We start from the raw sequence: 22,229 nt of genomic DNA, 5'->3' as shown, positions 1-22,229 counted from the left end.
GATAGAAGGAGTCTGACATTCATGGATAGAGGCCTGAAGAATGATTGCATGTGAAATGGAAAGAAATAACAGTTTGGGTTTTCCCCTTTAGATAACATCAGCCTCGGTACGACTGGTCAGTCAGGAGCCTAAGGCCCTTGTAAGTGAATGGAAAGAGCCCAACGGAAAGAACATTAGCGTGGCTTCCTGCAACAGCTGTCAAGTTGTGGTGGCTGTAGGGAGAGTATTATACTATCTTGAAATCCACCCCAGGGAGCTCAAGCAGATAAGGTCAGTTTGAGTTCCTCCCCCTTGGACATCTTGAGGTACTGTTTAGTCTTGCTGCAAGACTGACTTGTTGCTTCCTTGTTAGCTGCACAGAAATGGAGCATGAAGTGGCCTGTTTGGACATCACTCCTCTGGGAGATACCACTGGCATGTCGCCTCTGTGTGCTATTGGCCTCTGGACAGACATCTCAGCCCGCATTCTGAAGCTACCCTCATTTGAGCTGTTACACAAGGAGATGCTGGGAGGAGGTAAGAGTTGCCTGGTATGTTTTTGTGCTGGGGGGGGCTAAATAGTGGGAAAGGTGATGCTGACACCAGTGCCTTTCCTCTCTCTGCAGAGATTATCCCACGTTCCATTCTGATGACCACATTTGAGAGTAGCCATTATCTGCTTTGTGCCCTTGGGGACGGGGCTCTTTTCTACTTTGGCTTGAACATTGAGTCAGGTGAGGTGTAGGCTCGTTGTTTTCACATTGTTTCGCTTTGCTGGTGATATCAAGAGATTTGATATTTGATCTCCACGAAGTAGGTTTTTCTGTGGTTGTTTTTCAAAAAAAAAGTCAAGGCTGTTCCCTTGGTAACTGGAATCTTAAACCCTTTCTCTTGCACTGTTTTCCTGGAATAACGCGTCTGGACAAAACCTTGAAACTGTTGATTTGCTCTAAGGTGGTGAACAAACCAGTTTCTATATGTTAGCTAAGTGTTGTCTTATGGAGGTATGAAGTGGAATAGCAGGCATGGTGGCAAGCATCCTTTGTCCTTGCTTCTGCTGGCGAAGGCTGATGACAGCTGCAGTGGCAGCAGTATATTCTGAGTCACAAGATCCCACACCAGTAGTATGGGGAAGGGACTGCAACTGGGAAAATATGTCCAAGGAAAGTGTTAATGGATGCTGTGGTTCTACCCAGTTCTCCCTGCTGTCCCCATCTTCAGCACATCTCTTCTAAATGGCCATGAGCTGGAAGAACTGTTTTGCCATTTCTGAAAGTCATATGGGTCCAAAAGAGAACAGAATATTTGGAACTCAGATACTGCAGGACTTCTGTACCACAGCAGCTGCTCCCTTCTTCAGCACCACACTTTAACTATGTTTTTGTCCCCCTGCTCTTTATCTGGATTGAATTTCTGTGGAAACGGAGCACCCACAGGGATCATTAAATTGCTTAGCAGAGTGGTAATATCATCGTTCTTCATATGATAGATAGACCACCAACAGCAGCAGCTCTGTAGCTCTTTGTCTCAGTGGGTAGCATTTAATGCCACGTTCTCTTGTGACAGGTTTGCTGAGTGATCGGAAGAAAGTAACGTTGGGAACTCAGCCCACTGTTTTAAGGACATTTCGCTCCCTCTCCACCACCAATGTCTTTGCCTGCTCTGACCGCCCAACAGTGATTTACAGCAGCAATCACAAGCTCGTCTTTTCTAATGTCAATCTTAAAGAAGTGAACTACATGTGCCCTCTCAACTCAGACGGGTATCCTGACAGGTACATGTGTTCCGTCACTTCTCTCTAAATGCCTACAGAGCACAGCTTGCTCTTCCTCTTCTGTCCTAAGTGGTAGGTGGAAGCTGCAAATATTTTGTGGCCCTTCTAGGGTGGGTATATAAAGAAAATGTGTCTTGATTCCTTTGAGCAGTTGAGCTTATAAATTAAGGAGCCTGTTCAGTGTAGCAATCACATGAACAGTTTGTTTACTTGCAAAACTGAGTATGGAGGGAAAGAGCTAAATCTTGGTGGGTTCCCTCCCTTCTTCCCAGACTAAAGAGGTTCTACAGAAAATAAGCACAAAGTACATTCATTCTGATTCTTCACAGGAAATGTTTTTCCTGCTGAGTCTAATTATAAATTCTGTCTGGAGTGGTGTAATTTATCGGAGTGTTGGACTGTGACTCAGGAGGGAATGCTGATCCACATTTGGCTATGAAGCTCACTGGGAAACCTTGATCACTTTCTCAGTGCAGTCTATTGAGTCTCTGAATAGATCTTTGAACTGAAAGATGAAAGGAAGGGATTCTAAGCAGTGAGGAAATGGGAAGATAAAAATACTGTTCCTTGATACAGAGGCTCTTGGGAAAACATGGCACTGCTACAGGACATACCTCATAGTTATTCTGTGATTGCACAGTAAGAATTCTCCCTATAGCAAGCTAGGAGAGGCGTATTTTCTGTACCTGGGTTGTCATCCACCATTACACACATACTTTTTCCCCCAAGTGATGTGATATCCATGTGCAGCTAGCTACCTGAAGCTGATACTCCAGTAAATGATGCTTGTTAGGCACATATATCCACTTTTGTTGCAGTATTCTTTACTCTTTCAATAAGCTGCAAGCATCAATAATAGATAATGGTATGTTTGTGAAAATTTGTGTTTTCATTACTTTAGCTGTGTGGGAGGAACCCAGTGATCAAAAGAGAGCACATAGTAAATTAAGGGCAAGAACACTGTTGTTCTTATTGAAAGTAAAATATCTTTATTTGTCCTTATTTTGCAGCTTGGCTTTGGCCAACAACAGCACATTGACAATTGGCACTATTGATGAAATTCAAAAGTTGCATATACGCACCGTTCCGCTTTATGAGTCACCAAGGTAGGCAGAATGAGAAGCGGTTGCTAGGGTTTGATTTGGACAGTTGCATTTGGAAGGAGGAGAGAAAAGATGCATTGCACCTTTCTTGGTTTTAAGTAAGCACATTCTTCCTTTTGTTCTTTGTAGTGAACATATGGGTGAGAATTGATAAACAAACACAATAATGCATTCTGCTTATAGAGTCTGAGGACAAGGAGATTTGGGGTTTCATGCACAAGTTGACCTCCCTGCTCACTATTCTGATTATGGTAACCAAAGAGAAGCATTGCAGGTTGGATATCTTGCATCAGTACCTCTGTGTGTATTACTTGCTGTGTATCAATTTTTTCTTTTCTTTGGGGTCATGCAGGAAGATCTGCTATCAGGAAGTATCACAATGTTTTGGTGTGCTTTCCAGTCGCATAGAGGTTCAGGATGCTAGTGGAGGTACCACTGCGTTGAGGCCAAGTGCAAGCACCCAGGTGAAAGGAAAACCTCTTTCTTCTTGATGCAAGCATTTGGCATCAGTAATCTGACTGTTGATCTCTTGTCCTGGCTGTAGAGTTGTGGGGCTCTTACATTTGAGGCTTAAATACGGCTCTAGTTCTATGAGGAAAGTAATTCAGGCTGGCCACCAAAATTGAAGTTTCTACATTATCTGAATCCTTGTTCGTCTTGTAATTTTAGTACATAATGAGGTTTTTTCCCCCCTTTGTTCCTACAAGATAATTTCTGGGGCACTTTGGTATTTCCTTATTTCTAGGGAAATTTCCAAATACCTCTTCAGTAAACAGGAAATGTGGCAGCCCCTATCTACTGCTTTATTTATTTATTTATTTATTTATTTATTTATTTGTTTGTTTATTTATTTATTTATTTATTTATTTATTTATTTATTTATTTATTTATTTATTTATTTATTTATTTATTTATTTATTTATATCCCGCCTATCTAATCAATTACGACCACTCTAGGCGGCCCCGTTCTTATAAGCTTGGCACATCTTGATCTCTGAAGCAAGCACTCTCCTTCCTTTGCTGTATTTTGGCCATAGAGTTGCCTCATTCATTGATATTGGGTAGTTTGCTCCTTCTGGTTGCACATTCCTGTTTGCTGTCTCATCCCTAGTTCATAGCTTTAAGGGGGTTACTTTTCTCTCTTCCAGGCCCTCTCTAGCAGTGTGAGTTCCAGCAAGTTGTTTTCTAGCAGTACAGCCCCACATGAGACCTCATTTGGTGAGGAGGTAGAGGTGCACAATCTGCTCATCATTGATCAACACACATTTGAAGGTACTATATGTGAAGGTACTGTCTTTTGACACTATATCTCACTATACACATGAGATCTGCTTGTTTAGAGGCATTTCAAGACACGAGGAGAGAATTCCCTGGAGATGAGTAACTTTGGAGGCACATACACTCATGGAAATCCATGATTCCCTAGTATGGCTTCTTTTAGTTCCTACAGATTCTCATCGTTGCATAGTTCACACAGGAAATGCCAGCCAGTACATTCTGGAATCTCTTTCGTTGAGTTCTAATTCATGTCCTCACTTTCCCTTTTCAGTGCTTCACGCTCACCAGTTCCTGCAGAATGAGTATGCGCTAAGTCTGGTCTCTTGCAAATTGGGCAAAGACCCCAACACGTACTTCATTGTGGGCACTGCCATGGTATATCCTGATGAGGCTGAACCCAAGCAGGGCCGTATTGTGGTGTTCCACTATTCTGATGGTAAGAACTGGACACTGGAATCAGATTCCATATTCTCAGTTGCTGTAGTCTATGAGAGGTTTTGGTTCTTTTTGAAGCCTTCTGGCCACTGGTATCGTCCCAAAAATTATCCCATGATTGTGTGGGGTAATAACTCCACAGAATAGAAGGGGATTCCATTCAGTGGAATTATCTGAAGATGAATGGAACATTGTCTAACACCCCAAACAGCACTTTGGGTGACCTTAAATGTGATGTGCTTTTTCAGTGTTGCAAAAACAGCATATTTTTACAGAGTGTCAGAAACATAGCAACAGGTGTAGCAAACCATGTTTTTCTGTGATGTGTTATTGTCGCAATAGCTGAGAAGGAGTGGTTAACACCAAAATAGATGAAAAAATATGACTCTGTAACTATTCCCACTCTAATAATCTTATTGGTCTTGTATAGTAAAGTGTTCTTGTGTTGCATAACATGGAAACGGCTTTATATACCGTATTTGCCGGTGTACAAGATGACTTTTGGGGCCCAAAAAACATGCCTCCAAGTGGGGGGGGGGGTCGTCTTGTACGCCGGGAGCACTTCATTTGGGCCAAGAAGGAGCCGCCGCCGCCGCCGTTGAGTAAGGCCGTGCTGGCTGGGGAGGAAGGTGGGCAGGCAGGCAGTGGGTCCAGATGGAGGGAGGGAAGCAGAGCCGGCCATGCCTGAGCGGCCAGAGCCTGCCGCCGGGCTGCTCACCGCGCCGCTGAGCCAGCTGCCCGCTCGCCCGCCCGCCCAGCCGCTTCCCCTTTCCTTGCCCTCTCGCGCTAAGCCAACTGCTCGCCCGCCCGCTGCCCATGTGGTCGCCTCTTCCTCCTCCCACCGCCTGCCCAGCCGCTTCCTCCTTCCTTGCCCTCTCGCTGCTGAACCAGTTGCTTGCTCACCTGCCCGCTGCCTGCCTGGATGTTTCCCCTCTTCCTCCTCCTGCTGCCAGCCATGAACTTCCCCGTGAGTGACGCGGGGTCCTGCTGGCTGGGAAAGAAGGCAGGCAGGCAGGCAGTTGGGATGGAGGGAGGGAAGCCGAGCCATGCCTGAGCGGCCAGAGTCCACCACCGGGCTGCCCGCTGCCCCGCGCCACTGAGCCAGCGGCACGCGCGCCCGCCCGCCCTTCCCCTCTTCCTCCCGCCACCCGCCCAGCCTCTTCCTCGCCCTCCTCCCCGCCGGCCGTGAACTTCCAGGGCGGGCCCAGGCAGAGTCCCGGCAGCCGGTGCTGGCGCTGCAGGAGAGCCGTCCACTCTATATTTTGAGTGGAAAAGTTGGGGGGGGGTCGTCTAATAGCCCAGTCGTCTTGTACGCCAGCAAATACGGTACAACACAGGAAAAGCTGTGACTCGTGGATCTAAACTCATTTCATTACTTGGTTTGTGCGCACAGTAAAATGTTTGGCCCACGTATGGTGCAGCATTTCTGCAGCCAATCTGTTTTGATCTTTTAGCTATACTTGTTTCTAGCTATTCCATGAGTTGTGAGGGAGTTTGTGCGTATTTCAAGTTGTGTTGAATTGTTGTATGTCCCAGGTAAATTGCAGACGGTGGCTGAGAAAGAAGTCAAAGGAGCTGTCTACTCAATGGTGGAATTCAATGGAAAACTCTTAGCCAGCATAAATAGCACGGTAAGATTTCCAGGAACACTTCCATGTTCCCCAGAGCTGGGTTGATCTGCTAGCGGAGGAGGGGGTGTTTCTGACCTTGGTGGTCTTTTTCCCTGATTTTATTTTGGCTTTGACATTACAAGTAGGTCTTCTTCTACTAGGTGCGTCTGTACGAGTGGACAGCAGAGAAAGAGCTTCGCACAGAATGCAATCATTACAACAATATCATGGCACTCTATGTAAAGACGAAAGGTGACTTCATCTTAGTGGGAGATCTAATGCGCTCCGTCCTTTTGCTTGCCTACAAGCCAATGGAAGGAAACTTTGAAGAGGTACTGATTCTGTGTTTGCTTTAATGAATGTTGTGGTGAGGAGGCCCTAGTAAAAAGCTTCAGAAAAGAAAAGGTTTGATGGGAAGAGAGGCCTGTTTTTCTGCACCTTTGGTCCTTACATTCTCATCACAGGCATGTTAAGGGTGAGACTTCAAACATGATTTGTGGAGTCTCCTTCTAGGGTTGTCCTTAGGACTAGACAGCGAGAAGTAGGGGCCCTCAAATTGCACATTTTGTGTTGCAGCCATGAAAGTCTTGCATCCCATCATTTAAATATTTTGGAGGAAAGCACCATATGGTTTTACCATTTCAGATATTAAATATTGTCCATTTGTTGGACAGTTCAGTATATATTTAGTCCATGGAACCAAAAAATAATAATTGCTGTATTGATACTAAGGTAGCAGTTTTTTCATTATGAAATTTTGAAATATGTGTGTGGATTGTGTTTTCGTATGATAATCTATTCTGATTGATTGCTTCACCTTTTTATAGTGTCATGAAGATGACTGCAGCCATGTTTTCTCCATCTTTGCTAGTTTAAGCTCAGGTATGTGAGATGAATTGAGGAGCATTCTCACAGTTTTAAAATTTAAAATGAGACACTTGGATCACACAAAATACTTTAAATTAAAAAGGTTACATAATGTAGCTTCAGACATCTTGATATAAAAAGTTTAAGCTGCTGAATGGACGGTCACATAAAAACATAATCCATGCACATAACTCCTTTCAAAAATCATAATGAAGTGTTGCTGCTTAACTTGTTAACAGAGTTTTGGTCTGACCCATAGAGTAATTAATTGGATCGAGAATGTTTGGATTCTGTTATTTACCAAGATAGCTGGTGTTTATGGTTAAGAGAATGCTTTATGATTTTATAGGGAAATTATCCATTGGATTTCTTAGAATGTGTGTGTTTTCCTAAAGGAGCATGTAGTTGTTTAGAATTCTCATGCAAATGCTTTCTTGTGGGTAAGCTCTTTTTAATGTTGTCCTTTTTCATTATCTTGACTTGGTTTCACCCGTTTGTAGTTAAACCGTTTGTAGTGAGTTTATCTGTTCATTGCAAACGAACCCAAAGCTGTAGAGAAATTTGTGTTGGGCTAAAGAAAATTATTTGGTTTTTGGCAACAAAAGTGTAAACATGCAAGCAAGTGATGCATCTCTCCTTTTAGATTGCTCGTGACTTTAATCCAAATTGGATGAGTGCTGTGGAGATTTTGGATGATGATAACTTCCTAGGGGCAGAGAATGCTTTTAACCTGTTTGTGTGCCAGAAAGACAGGTGAGTTACCCCCTCTAAAAGCATTGAAGCATGCCAGTGGCATCAGCCCCGAGCAGTGTGGGAGAGGCCTTGCTCTATTATTTTTCCTAATAGATTCTCTGCTTTGCAGTGCTGCCACAACTGATGAGGAGCGGCAGCATCTGCAGGAGTTTGGCCTGTTCCATCTGGGCGAGTTTGTCAACGTCTTCTGTCATGGTTCACTAGTCATGCAGAATCTGGGTGAAACATCCACCCCAACGCAGGGTTCTGTTCTCTTTGGCACAGTCAATGGAATGATTGGTAAGGTTACACTTCTGCCATCTCTCCGTGTAATGTGAGGAAGAGAGCCCATCACTGTTGATGGATGCTGCAGTACAGCATGGGGATTGTTAGGGTGGGTGGGACAGGATAAAGAGCTGATGTGTTAGAGTTAAACCTTGAAAGAAATTGGAGTAATAGAGAACTTGGATGTTGTTTTTCAGCTATAAAGGCAGCATCCTTCAGATCTGTGTAGGCTGAAGTAAATACAGTGGTGCCTCGCATAACGTTTGCTTCGTTTAACGTTTTTTTCGCTTAACGTTTATTTTTTCAGAGTCAGATTGTGCTTCGTATAACGTTTTTCCTTATGGGTGATTTTCACATAGCGATTTTGGGACCATGCTTCGCTTAACGTTTTTGGTTTTAGGTCCCCTGCTTCACTTAACGATGTTCATTTTTTCAATTACAAAAGTGTCTTAACATGTTGAAAAGGGGTTTTAAATGCTTGGAATCGTTAGTGCACCTTCTAAAATGTGTGCATACTTAATTTGGCGTTGATCTGACTTTTCGTTAATTTTTTGTGAATTTTTTTCTCCCCCATAGGAAACAATGGAGCTGTCAGATTTTGACAGCTGTCAAAAGTTGGGGGGGAAATTCACCATAAATTAACGAAAAGTCAGATCAAAGCCAAATTAACTTTTGCATCCGTTTTAGAGGGCGCAGAAGCTAATCCAAGCATTTAAAACCATTTTTGACCCTTTTATGACACACTTAAATTTGCAAAAATTGACTTCGCAAAGCCATTGAAATGTATTGAGTCGGCTTCAATACATTCCAATGGAGGAAACATTGTATCGTTTAACAATGTTTCCTATGGGTTTTTTCGCTTAAGGACGCCAATCCGTGCCTATTGGAACGGATTAACCGGTTTCCAATGCATTCCTATGGGAAATGGTGTTTCGCATAAAGTTTTTTTCGCATAAGGTTTTTTTTTTTTTTGGAACCAATTAAAAACGTTATGCGAGGCACCACTGTACTTAGATGGTAACAAGTGGATTGAAAATATTTTTGTTAACAATTGCTCCTCCTCTTTCACAGGCTTGGTGACTTCATTGTCTGAAAGCTGGTATAACCTCCTCTTGGATGTACAGAACAGGCTGAACAAAGTCATTAAGAGTGTAGGGAAGATTGAACACTCCTTATATCCTTTTTTACTCCCATCATTGTCCTATTAGTATTCGCCACTCTACAAGGTGCATTTTTAAAGTTTAGGCTTAGAATTCAAAATAAATAAAGGAATGGGGAAGAAAGGGATGGCAGTGCAAATGTAGTTAGAGTCTAGCATGACCAAAACAGCGATAATGATCTGAAAGGAAGAAGTGAAAAATACTTTTCTAAAAGGCAGATATTCAAAAGTTGTTTAAAGTAGATGAACAAGAATAGTGTGAATATCATTAGGGAAGACATTCCAAAACTAAGATGTGAAGAACAATAGAAGGTTTAACTTAAAGATTATCAGGGCACAATGAATAGGGTTATATAAAAAGGCAGCAACATGAAAATGAGAGCCTTAAGGAAGAATGTATGACAGACACAAGAAGTTCAGAAAACCAGGATGGCGGCTGATAAAACAGGGAAAGATGGCTGAGAAGAGTTGCAACAAAGAGGGGAGAAACACAAGGAGAAAGATGGAACCTGTGGGACTTGAAAGATAAATTTAGCCTGGATGGGGAAAGGGGTTGGATATAAATGGGGGACTATGTCTAAGGCTCAAGATGTTCCTGGCTCTACTGTTTCCAGCCTCATATTGCCCATTCCCTGTCTCTCCTGATGGTCAGGGAATTGGAACAGCATGTGATGTGAGATGGCTGCAGAAGATTAGCCAGAATCCTACTGGTGATTTATGCTAGTGTAAGGAAGATGACATAATTGGTGACAGCAAATTACTGCTCATTAACAAGGTGCTAGCTGCATTCCTGAGTGCATACCAGACTCAGCATTCACCTAGGGAACACAAATGGCACCTTGTTAACAAGCGGCAGTTTGCCATCAAGGCTTACATGATTTCTTTTATGCAAATCTAACTTGCCAGCAGGATTCTGGCCATTTTTAAATCTAGGGAAGAACTTTCATTGCTGTCCTAGAAAAATCGGAGGAAGCATTTGGCACATTCTTGTTCAATAATAAATTGAATGCAGTTTTATATCTTTTTTGAAACTAAGCATATCTGTTGCTTACACCAAAGACTACTATGACAGCTTAAGGGGTGACAGGTTTATATTAGCAAGACATTTCATGGCCAGAGTCTAACTTTCTCAGATGTATGAAGTGTTGACCTCTTACTGACAGAATTATATGCCCATGCTCGGGCCACTGTGGAGGAATTGTAAACAGAGGTCAGAAGGAATTCAAATAAAGAAATTATAAAAGACGCTGAACAGATGGTTCAGTGGCATTCTGAAGATAGCGTAACACAGTTTGTCTCATCTAAGTTCATGTGTTATGTGGGATCTCTCACTTTTATTTTTTTATTTTCAGTCCCACAGGAATTCCAATTTGAGGGCTAATGTCTTGCATATGGTAACGTGTACAGTGGCATAAAAGTTTGTATCATAACAAATTTCTTAGTATTTAAAAGGTCACAAGATGTTATTTTGTTGCAACATATTAATATGGATATGTTTCTGGAAAATAATTGTGTCGGGCACCACAGAGAGGTAACGCTTGCCCTAGATGCAGTATAGTTTCATAGAAAGTCACTGTGCGGTTTTATAATGCACCACTCTAAACCTGTACATGTTGGTACCATTTCAGTGTATGCCGAACAAGAAGACCAGCACTTGTTTTAGATTTTTATATTTAGTAGGAATAGCTAAGGTGGAATGACTGGAAGTTTTGCTTCCTTGATTCTTTATTGCACCTGGAGATCATTTCACACAGAACGCAAAACAGAGCCAGCTACTGGGTTCATTGACGGAGATTTAATTGAAAGCTTTTTAGACATCAGCCGACCCAAGATGCAGGAGGTGGTAGCTAATCTACAGGTGAGTAGAGAAACCTAACCATGTGAAAAGAGGGGCCTTGAGGCAGCCCTTCTCATTGAGCAAAGCTGCAGTTCTGTGTAGACAGTTGTGGCAGCAAGTGCTATTAAATTCACATTTCTGAGTCAACATAGGATTGCACTGGTATATGTCTTCGTGATATAGCATGAATGGAACAATTGTGTTTCTTATTCTTTTCCTTATTTCAGATTGATGATGGCAGTGGAATGAAGAGGGAGGCCACAGTGGATGACCTGATCAAGATTGTGGAGGAGCTCACCCGTATCCACTAGCTGGATGAGGAAAGATTTCCTGGCACCTTCCTCCATGCTAGCATCTGGAGTCTTCCCTCCTGCAGCTGGGGCTCCCTAGCCAGTTGCACTGTAATACTAGAGGCAGTAGCAGTGTGCCTGGGTGAAAGTGGGGAATCTGTGAACTGAAGCCATCTCGCTAGGAACTTGCAGATGCAATGTTGACTGTTGATATCATCTTCTGCTTGGATTCACTAATCCTGTGGCTCTTACCTGCCAACCCAGTAACTGGTTCCAGCCAGTAGTTCCCATTGAATAGCATCTAGTGGTTGGCAAAGGTGTACCCCCACCTAGACTCTTCCCACAACTCATTCACTGTTGTCTTTTAGTACCTTTTTGGATTTAATATTTTTTGTTCCTTGTGTTTGAAGTGAGAGTCTTCTTTCTTCTCTTCCCCCCCCCCCCGCCCTTTCTTTTCCTCTTCATTGGTTTGGATGAGATGTGGCTAGATGGCCGTGTCTGGTGTTGGGGCAGTGGGAACTATGGCCCCTCTTGGTATGAAGAAGCCTGTCTGGGTGGGGAACCACAGTGTGGGTAGAAGACCTCTCTAACCCCAGCCTGGCTGCTCATTTGGGGAGAAGGGGCTGAAAAACAAAATTTCTGTTACTGATTTTGAAATTTTACCAAATAAAAGTAGTCCAAGAGAGGAGGTTTCATTGCTGTTGTCATAATCTTCCCATGCTCTGCCATATTCCTTTTTAGAAGAAGGGAAGCATCTCTGAGTTGCAGCATTCCAATTACCTTGTCAGTGTCTAACTCACGGGTGTCAAACACAAGGCCCGCGGGCCAAATCCGGCCCGCCAGACCTCGTCTGATGGCCCGCGGAGCCGCCGCCAGCCTTGCAGCCTCCCGGATCGCCTTTGGAACTCCCCCCCCCCCCCGTTTTCTTTCCCCTCCTTCCTTCACAATCTGGGGGCTCAGCTTGCATGCCAGCCTCTTCTCTTCTCTCCCCCCCTCGTCCTCTTTCCTCTTCCCCCACCTTCTTCCCGGCCTCCCGTCACGTGGGCGCTCCCGGCAGGTCCTCCTCAGGGAGGAGGCGTCCCTCTCTCGCCTTCAGACGTGCGTCGGGCGGTAGGTAGAGTTTGCTTCGCTCGCTCTCTCGCCCGTCGGAGAAAGAGAAAGCGAGAGGGGTTGGGGGTGGCAGCTGGTTGTGGGGAGGAGAGACTTCCCGGTTGCTCCCCTCGGCGCCGGGGGGCTGGTCTGTTCGCTTGCCGGGGGTGGCGGGTGGGGTGGGGAGAGAAGTGTCTCATGCGGCGCCGCCACAGAAGACAGACACACACGCTCGCTCTCTCTCCAGCCTTAAGAGAGTCCCAGCCGGCAACACTTGCAGGAAGTGGCCGGACTTCCTGCAAGCAGGGCCGCCAAAGTTGGACGGGGAGAGAGAGAGAGAGGAGAAAAAAAACGGAGTGAGCCTAGTCGGGGGAGTTTGTTTTGCTTCCGGCCAGCAACCAGCCCTTCGTCACCTCGTGAGTAAGGAAGGGAGCGGCTCCCTTCGCACCCCGCAAAAAGGATTCCTTCTTTGAGGCAAGACCCGAGTCTTCTCTAACCCCACCCCCCGGGCGCCGCCGCCGCCACCACCGCCCCAGTTTGAGGCCTGGCCGCATCCTGGATACGGCCCTGTATCTTATTGACAGCCTCCTCTTTCTTCTCAGACAGCCTTGCACTTCAAAGCCCTCTGCAGGATGATGACACGAGCCTTGGCGCCCTGCTCTCGTAGGCTTGCCCAGGCGGAGGTGTAATTTTTCCCTCGAAAAACCTTGCTTGCCCCGACACTTGAGTCTTTGGGTTTGGGAGCGTTTCTGTGGGAAAACGGTGTTGGACCCTAACGAAGGGTTTGCCAACACTGACCTCATCGCGTATCCAAAATAACGAGAGAGAGAGGGGGGGGGGAGAATCAGTTGTTATGTTTCGGTTTCATTTCCCTTCCGCTTTTAAAATAAGTTTTCAGGTATCCTGCTGACTTGTCAGTGTCCCTGCCAGCTAGGAATTCATGAATACAAAGACAGCCATGGTCAAAACACTCATATTTGTAAATTCATCAGAGGGTGTAAATAGGCTGAATTTTGATTAAGAGTAATTTCTGTGGCTGTATTAAACTAGAAGTCACAGATATTTACAAAGTAAATTTATTAAGTATGCTGAGCCTAGCTCTGGTATTCAAAGCAAACGCAGAAGCAAATTCCTGCTTCTTTATGGCACAAGTATGCAATTGCTCTGATTTTTTTCTCACATCCATTCTGAAGTTTCCTTACTTTATTGCAGTTCAGCCAGGTTTGTGGGGCCTTAGTAATGCCCCTAGTGATTGACAGAGTGATCGTGTGTTTCAAAACACCTCTGGGGTACAAAAGTTACTTTGCACATGTTTGCTGGCCTGTGGATTGTAAGGGTTGTAGTCTAAAAGTATAACTTTTGCAAGCTCTGCAGATTACAGGGGGGCAGGATGACATGTTCTCCTTTTAAAATGGTTCATCTCTTGAAACAAGTTTTATTGAAGGATGTATTGTACATTTCTGGGGGACTTTAGTGGATTTTTTTTTAAAAAAAGCCACTAGTGTGAACATGTGTTTTTTAAAAGAAGGAACCAAAAAAAGAGTAAGCAACAGTTTTGTTAACTGAATTAAAAAATCATTATGTGAGTTAAACTGGACAGAAAGAATAGATGAAATAGTTGAGCTACACAGATGTTAAATTCAGCTTCTGCATGAAGTGTTGTTTTAAAATGTGTGTTAGTCATATTAACAAACGATTGCTAGCCCCCATGACAGTTGTGCAGTGATGCGAAGTAGAAAGGAAATAGTACCTACTATGGAGCAGTTTTATTACCACTATTAAAGCAAAGTGCAAAGACCAGTAAGAATTGCTCTTTAAAAAACGTTTGTTTCTGGTTTAAGAGTTATATATTTGCATTTCTGGCTTGGTTGTAATACTGATATGTAGAAAACATTTTTTGTTCTTTGCAGCTGACTTCTTAAGAATATTGATCCGGATGCTTTTGCATTTGATTCTGTCTTCAGCCTACATCCCCCCCTTTTTTTTCAATGAATTTACTCCGTGCCTGCACGGAGTAAATTCATTTTAAAAATGGCTCAAGTTAACCCGGCCCTTTGTTGGGGACCAAACTGCTGATGCGGCCCCCGATGAATTTGAGTTTGACACCCCTGGTCTAACTGCATGATCTTTTGTACTACTGTTCTTTCTACTTCATGGTCTCTGTGACTTACACTGATCTTCTGCACCTGTGCAGCTGTGCCTTAGAGCTCTCCCTAGCTGAAATGAGTACATTTTGGTGGGAGCTGCACTTCCTGTATATCCTTCATATGAGCAGGAGTTTCCCTCCTTTCTCCTCAGTTCCTTTTATCCACCTTGCAAGTAAGCCATGTTGGAATTCTTCATCTTTTTGCCCTTTCCCCCCTTTCTGTTTTTCTGGAGAAAAATGGGTTTTCCCCAGCTTGTTCCTTCTCCCCCTTTTCTGTTCCCTGTTTATGATAGCTGCTCCCCTTTTCAAAGAGTGTTCCATCGGTGTGCATGCATTCCTCTTGGATAGAGACACTCGAAGTGTCTTTTTGTCCTGCTGAGCAGCACAGTAATCAAAAGTGTAAACATTGTCAACCCTTCATGGCCTAGAGCTATAAAACAGAGAAGCCTGCCTCATGGCAGTTCTTCATTTGTTGCAACAACAACCTCTTTTGTCCACCCCGACAGCAAGATGGACTTGGCCTTCCTTCATGGTCTCACCATCAAAGAAACCCTTGACCATGCAACGGCTACAATACCATCCTCAGTACCAGCTGTATAAGGTGCACTACCACATCACCTTTAGTACTGAGCTCCTTAATATCGGGCCCTTCAATATCAGACCCATCTACTAACCACAAGCATGCCAAGCACCACTCGTCTTCCAAGTCATAAAATCACTCATCACCTCAGGAGGAACCCAAGAACAAGAAGAGAAAGAAAGAAAAGGCCCTTGAGCCTTCTAACATGATTCTTTCTTCTCCAGAGGCACAGCTACCACATCAAATTCTGCAAACTAGTACCACAGAGGCAGTAATTGTCATCAGCTGGATCTTGCATCAGTACCACAGCTTTCTATGGAAATCACTGCCTTGTGGCTATATCTACTCATGGAAAAGGGTTCAGGAGTTAACCTCGAGGCAAAATCCGGAGCTGGAGTCCCAAAGGCAACATGTGTCATTCTGCCAACTCCTGCGACATTGCTGGAACCAGTTGTATTGGCTCTTGCCTTTCCATTGGACCATTTCAGCAATGTGGAGAGGGGGGGATCTGCTGCTTGGGTAACAGCCTATCCTCCATATTACCTTACCCGGGCTTCATGCTCTGGAGAGGACACTCCTCGATTCAGAGCATGTTACCATAGTCTCTCGAGACTGAAGGATGCCTATGCTGTCCACATATCTGGAAGTGGAGTCATGGCAACTGGTATTGTGAGAGGAGGAAAATACGGAGAAAGCTGCGGATGCATGCAGTTGGAGCAGTCGTGCCATTTGGAGCAAGACTAAGAGTGGAGCACCAGCATTTCAGCTTGTGAGCCTTATTGCTAGTTCAGGAAACTGGTACGTGGCTTGGACAAAACAAATCCTTGTGGGCTGGAAGTGAGCTTGCAGCATAGAATCTGAAAAATTTCCCCCTGTATTTTGTGTGCTGTAGATAAGGCTCTTGTAGGATGTATTAGTGGAAATAACATGAAGCATTGGAACTGCTGGGTAGATTTTGCTGCCTGCAAAAGTAGGGTATGTATCTTCCACATACTTCACCAGAGGTCTCCCTTGCTATGACAACCAAATTACCCAAACTGGCCACACCATCTGCGTCACCACTGTGTTCATGGTATTCTGTTCCTATTTAATAAACAGGCAGACTTCCAAGGATACCCAGCATGGTATAGTGGACAGACGAATGTAGGACTCAGGAGACCTAGTTTCAAGTCGCCACTCAGCCATAAAAATTATGGGGATGGAATTGGTAAAACCACTCTTAATACCCCACCTACCTTGAAAGCCCTGTTATTGTCACTGTGTCAGTTCCAACTTGATTGGACATAACACAGTACAAACTTCCAAGAAAAGAGGGTTGCTCACATTTAAACTGGGAAGCATCATCCCTTAATATTTAGGAATTATCCATCTTTTGAAAAAGAGAAGTTCAGCAGACATTGTCAGCTGCCTAGCATATGCTGGGTTTGATTAAGCTCGCAACATATTTCAACATGTTACGATAGGAGAGTCTCTTGGCACTTGACATTTTCTTCCTTTTTTCCTCATTCCCTTTCCAAGATCTTTTCAAAATTATGCTACAATGCAAAAGAGAAAGCACTGCTGACCCTCATCTAAGAGCCAAATGTACAGGAGTGAGTGTCACAGCCATCCTCCTAGACTGTGCCCTGGCCAGCCTGAGTTGTTTTTAAGGTGAGAGAAATAGGGAGGGCCCCCCTCAACTTTAGTCTTTGTTTTATGATCCTGAACCCTTGCTCACAGTCTGGTGATAATGCGATAGCTGCCATTTGGCCCCTTGATTTCATGATATTCCATGAATTAGCCAGTCCATTCACCAAATGGCTCTTTCATGGGCCCCTTCCAACTTCATTAATATTCTGTGATTCATTTACCAAATGAGGATTTGGCCCTTGAACTCAACCATGAACACAACAACTGAAGCTAGATCCTAATTATCAAACAGCAATCCCAACAGCTTTTAGCAGAGTGACTCCTGCTTTTGCTTTTCAACGTCTTCTGTGTTTGGTTAGGCTGTAATTCTGTCACATGGCTACAAGTGGGGGAACAATGCACAGTTTTCAATCATGTTCAGTAGAGGGCAGAGCACTTGTTACATAAAACTTTGCATCCTTTTAAGCTCCCAGCACCTGTGCTATTTGTAGTACAAAGCCATGTCATTTACAAATCCTTTTCACACACCAGATGATTTTGGCCTCCCATCTCTTCTCAAAAGATGCCAAGAGTGTTGCTGGCAGCCATTTAGATTCATTATTTATGTTGCATTGTACAGCGCAGTTACGAAGATGAGGTGTTAAGGTTGCTTGTGCCAAGGCAGCAAGCTTCCCGTAAAAAATGGAGCGTTTCAAAAGGTTTCTCTTGGAGCAGGGTATCTTGGAAATACTTGTTTTATAAGAAATGCGAGCCGTGTAATCTAACGTAGGGTTGTAAACCTTCCTATGTAGCTAGGGCCCAAGTTGCTTTATAGTAAGAGCCCTCTCGGAGAGCCTGGCCACACTCCCAGAAGGAATGATTAAGATTTTTGGGGCTTCCAGGAGGTGAAGACCAGTGCCTCCTAGTCCCAGCAGTTATTTCACTTTGGCTTTAAATAAACCAATAACATCTCATTGCTTTCATTAGGATGCCTGCTTTGCACAAGGACTGCTAGTGGGATCCTTATGTTCATCTAATCCTGAACACATACAGGGGAGCAGGCTTATCGGTGCACTTGCATGAGCTGCGGAGAATATTTCCCAAGCATTTCCAGTTGTTTTTCATGCTTTTATTTTCTTGGCACATCAAGAGAGTTGGGAAATAGTGGGGGAAATGTTCCTGCTGGAGTGGGGCTAGATGACTACTGCAAAGCTGATAGCCCAAAGTATTGTTTTAAAAGGGGGGGGGGGGACAGTGGGATAAGCTTAGGGAGGCATCAAGTCAAAGTACGCTCGTTGGTCTTTCTCAATAAGTGCAATAGTCATAAACCTTATCAACTATATAGAAAAAGTGTTTAGACTTTGCACATTTTCATCACAACCAACGATAGAGTGCAAGTGACCAAAACATGGCCCCTCTTTCATATACCATGTGTGTGGATTTGATTGATTGATTGCAAATAAGAACTTCCTGTAGTTGGATGCATGTAAGATATATGTGCAGTGTGGCATTATTGAATTGTTCTATCACTGTATGTGTTAAAGTAGGTATTGAGGTCCCGTGTTCAACTCCAGCATCTTGAGATAGGGCTAAGAAAACTCTCTGAAAAAAACAGAAGAGCCGTTGCCTGTCAAACGTACAGCATGTTAGATGGAGCAGTGGTCTGATTTCTCATGAAGCTGCTCCTGTTGTTAAGTGTGTGCGTCTAGTACAGCTGAACGTCAGGGTTTGTCAACCTCCAGTCAAATTTACAGAAAAGAGTGCAATCATTACAGCAGCATTGCGGAACAGCTGTTCCCAAACTGGTATCCTAAATGTCTTGGCGATCACTTCTGCCTTAGAGATGGCTTTCTTGCAGGGATACTACTGACCTTGTTTGGTTTAACTCCTCCACTTCAGCACCTTTCCTCCAGATGTATTGTACTAAGGCTACCATCATCCACAGCTGGCAGGAAAACAAATGATGGCCCATCCCTCTCCTGCCTCACTGTTAATGGTTTTTATCCTGGCTACCATCCAAGCAATATGTGGTTGGAGAAGTATTTGACCTTTTCTCTTTGCATACCTGAATGCGTGGGCATTTATATATATAATTATGTGCTTGTGCTTACATCATTTTTTGGTCAAATACTTCATACAAGAACTTTGTTTAAAAAGGGAGGAAATGACCAGTTTCTTTGAACTCCATGAAGATTAGTAATGAATGCAAACATCGGAAAATGTCAGAATCAGCTAGTCACTAGTGTAATTGATTCCATGCTCAGGGTCATGCTGTAGAGAAATAAATAATGTTACTACTTATTTGAGTCTATACCACCTGAAAAAGTAAATAGGTACTGTATTGCATGACTGAATGCTGCAGTGGAAAAGAGACTGCCATCCTATATCCATTTGTCTGATAGACTCCATTTGATTTAGTGGGATTTACTATCTGTGGAAAGAGTTTTGTAGGATTGCACAAAAATTTCCCTGCTTGTGGAAAATTGTATTAGGAAGAAGAGTCTAGTTTCCTGTAGGCAGGATGTTAGGACTCTCCATTACCTCTAGTCTGTAGTTGTAGAACTTTAGAATTTGAGCAAAAAATTAAAGATATCTAATCTAGCCTTCTTTAATATGAGAGAGCTATTTTTGTGAATATCTAGATCGTCTCCACACATCAGCACAATATTAATTATTATTATATTGGCTGTAGAGATGGGCATTAATTTAAAAATGTATCACCAAATTTGTTCAAAAATTGCTAATTTGTCCATTTCCTATTCATATGATGCCGAATGAATACAAATCACAATTTTTGGTGATGTTTGATTTGTCGATTTGTTTGTCTATAAAAGGGTCCCCCCCAGACATCAAGAGACACCAAAATTTCAGGGAAATTTACTCTTGACTATACAATCCCTCCAAGTTTGGTGAAGACTGGGTTTTCCCAAGCCATCTGCTAAAGGGCAGTTTCCTGGGGAGACCCATTTTGTGGGTGCATATCTTGAATGTCCAAAACCCAAACTTCAACAAACTTGTAGGGCTTGTAGAGGACAGTCAAGGGAAGCTTCTCTGCGAATCTGGTTTCTCTAGATGCTTGGGGGAGGCATTTAAAGTTTTTTTAAAATGAATTCATTGTTTCAGAAAAAAAATTAAATTTGTAATTGAAATTCATCAACCTTGACAAATTACAAATCAAAATTAATCACAATTTTTCTGATTTGTGCCCATTTCTACTGTAAAGTCACAGAATATAGACATAGAAAGAATAATATGAATAGTAAAAGGAGTTGTGAGATTTGACCAACTGAGTTATGAAAGTGTTATATCTGGTCTTTATCAGACCTAAAAAACTATTAAGTATTTGAAGCATAGGGTATTTCCATGTGATATCATAATGACTCCAGTCTTGAATAGGATTATTTGGAGGAGGGAGACTAGACAATTCCTGGGTGGCTAAATCTATTGAGAGATACTGCTAACAACAGCTCAATGGATCCTCCATGTTTAGAAACAGAGTACTTTTGAACAACCAATGCTACAAGGGGCAAAGCCATGGCAAAGTATTATTACTCATAGAAGGCTTCACAGATTCAGCCAGTCAGCCATAGCTCAGAAAATAATGTTGGTCTAGATGTGTCCTTGGTGCAAACCAGCAAGGATCTTCTTGTCCTTTCTATCTATAGCCTTGTGTGGTTTCAGTTCTGATAACCAACTTACCTACTTTTCATAGATGCACAAGATACTTGCAGTCAAGGATAGGGATGAACAGTTGAACTGAATCCTTAGCTGCCTTACTTCCAATTGGAACTGCCCTTCATGTAGAAAGCAGCAGGTTTGGTCGGAAGAAAACAGCTGCCTATAGCTTTTTGAAGAGGAGCGTGCCCATTTGTTTGCTTGTTTCTTTCAGGGGAATGTGACTTGGCCCAACACATAAAGACCAATGTGGTCAAAGTATAAAGAGACTTCGCTGTTTTAACTGCTGAAAGCATGGTGCAGCTGTTTCATCTTTTCTCCTTAATGGGTTTTCTCTGGTAAGACAAAAGGAGGAAGAAACAATGGGAAAATGGAGGAGGACTGCCAACTGAAGCTGATTACATCTGGACCTCCCATTAACGTCCATTAATGAGGCAGTGTGGATTCCCAGTAAAAGCCTCTTCTAGAAGCACCCTAGATAACAAGTGTGAGAAAAGGTCAAACCAGACCATACTCCTAGCCCCTATTTATAAGCAGTGCTATCTGTTTTATAAGACATCTGCTTGTTATTCCTTTAGTCAGGTTTTGTTTGGGAATTGTTCTCTGGAAGGAAAAAAAACATTAATTTTTGAAGGTACAATTACACCATGGGAAAAATGCAAGTGGATCCTCTCTGAAGTCATACCTGGAAATCTGCAACAGGCTCACTATTTAAAAAAAAAAACCCATGCTTTGTTAGACAATTGTCTGACACCCCAATGACACAGCCCGTACTCTTAAGTTATTGTTTCCATATTGAAAAAAACACGCTTGTCGCCTTTTTTGTCAAGAACTTTATTCTGCCACTTGATATTGAGAATGCTTCAAAGACAGATAAGATTAAAGTGACTGAGCTTTTTTTCATGGTGTTGATGGTCAAAGTTTCTGCTTCATAAAGCAGGAAGGATAGTGTATTTCTGGGATTTTGATTATTGATTATTTGTGGGAGATCTGTTGGGGGGTCCATTTGAGTAACAGAATAGTTTGCAGCAGTGTTTCCTGTAGACATTTAAACTCAATTTATCAATTCACTGGAGCAATCAATTGGACTTACAGTGAGCTTACAGTAAAAATAGTTACTAAATTTTATTTAGAAAATACATTGATGGGAAAATCTGATTCCTGGTCTCAATAGCTGACCATGTCCTAAACTGCAGCACATGGTTTCATGGGAGGGTGGCACAGCCCACCCTCAAGAGAGGTGCTAACGGATCAAAACGAAGGCGAAAACCAAGAGAGAGGAAGTAATAAATCTTTCCCTTTCTTTTGGGTAAGAAGAAACAACCAACGGAAAAGATAGACAAACGATTCTATTTACAGAATAGCAAGTATTCGTACAAAGAAGTGATGCTTCCAGAAAACCCTTCTAACAGACAGAACAACAACTTTGGACATCTTCAGCATAACAGAAAGATTATGATTGATTCAACACAGAGGATCAAAGTCTTCCAAAGGCTGTCCTGGCCTTAAGGCTTCATTAGGTCACTTCTTTGTAGAAGAGAACACAGCAGGAGACAATGCTGCCAAGATGCACGAAATTTTCCACTGCATGGTTATAATAAAATTGGGTTACCCATTGTTTGTGCTGTCACTGTGCTGCCCATGGCACTGGTTCAACTATGTCCCAAAGCATTCGACATCACGGGTGACATCTCAATGGGGAAAATGACTTGGTGAGACTGGTCCATTCTCCACAATATGGGGAAATGTTCATGGCATAGACTCAATAAATATACAACTGGC

At 43.1% G+C, this 22,229-nt stretch overlaps 1 protein-coding gene across 2 annotated transcripts in view; it reads left to right on the top strand.

The window, feature by feature from the left end:
* The window catches only part of DDB1 (damage specific DNA binding protein 1), a 28,114-nt gene extending 16,080 nt beyond the window's left edge, over nucleotides 1–12,034 (top strand). Inside the window, exons 13-27 of one of the 2 annotated variants that reach the window (XR_013540704.1) lie at nucleotides 92–270; nucleotides 353–516; nucleotides 606–713; nucleotides 1,546–1,753; nucleotides 2,764–2,859; nucleotides 3,209–3,320; nucleotides 4,005–4,128; nucleotides 4,406–4,570; nucleotides 6,106–6,200; nucleotides 6,341–6,511; nucleotides 7,690–7,799; nucleotides 7,893–8,078; nucleotides 9,135–9,237; nucleotides 10,957–11,080; nucleotides 11,287–12,034. Coding sequence is in view for 1 of the 2 variants with exons in the window: in XM_020792324.3 (XP_020647983.2) it covers nucleotides 92–270; nucleotides 353–516; nucleotides 606–713; nucleotides 1,546–1,753; nucleotides 2,764–2,859; nucleotides 3,209–3,320; nucleotides 4,005–4,128; nucleotides 4,406–4,570; nucleotides 6,106–6,200; nucleotides 6,341–6,511; nucleotides 7,690–7,799; nucleotides 7,909–8,078; nucleotides 9,135–9,237; nucleotides 10,957–11,080; nucleotides 11,287–11,370 (2,013 nt within the window). In the remaining variant the exon portion in view is untranslated. The remainder of the gene's footprint in view (nucleotides 1–91; nucleotides 271–352; nucleotides 517–605; nucleotides 714–1,545; nucleotides 1,754–2,763; nucleotides 2,860–3,208; nucleotides 3,321–4,004; nucleotides 4,129–4,405; nucleotides 4,571–6,105; nucleotides 6,201–6,340; nucleotides 6,512–7,689; nucleotides 7,800–7,892; nucleotides 8,079–9,134; nucleotides 9,238–10,956; nucleotides 11,081–11,286) is intronic. The other variant, XM_020792324.3, reaches the window with a different exon arrangement.
* The last annotated feature ends 10,195 nt before the right edge of the window (nucleotides 12,035–22,229 follow it).

Source organism: Pogona vitticeps, chromosome 1 (assembly GCF_051106095.1).
Source record: "Pogona vitticeps strain Pit_001003342236 chromosome 1, PviZW2.1, whole genome shotgun sequence".
In the NCBI taxonomy this organism is placed as follows: domain Eukaryota; kingdom Metazoa; phylum Chordata; class Lepidosauria; order Squamata; family Agamidae; genus Pogona; species Pogona vitticeps.
Note: the sequence above shows the minus strand (reverse complement) of the source record. Positions and strands in the feature narration are given on the sequence as shown.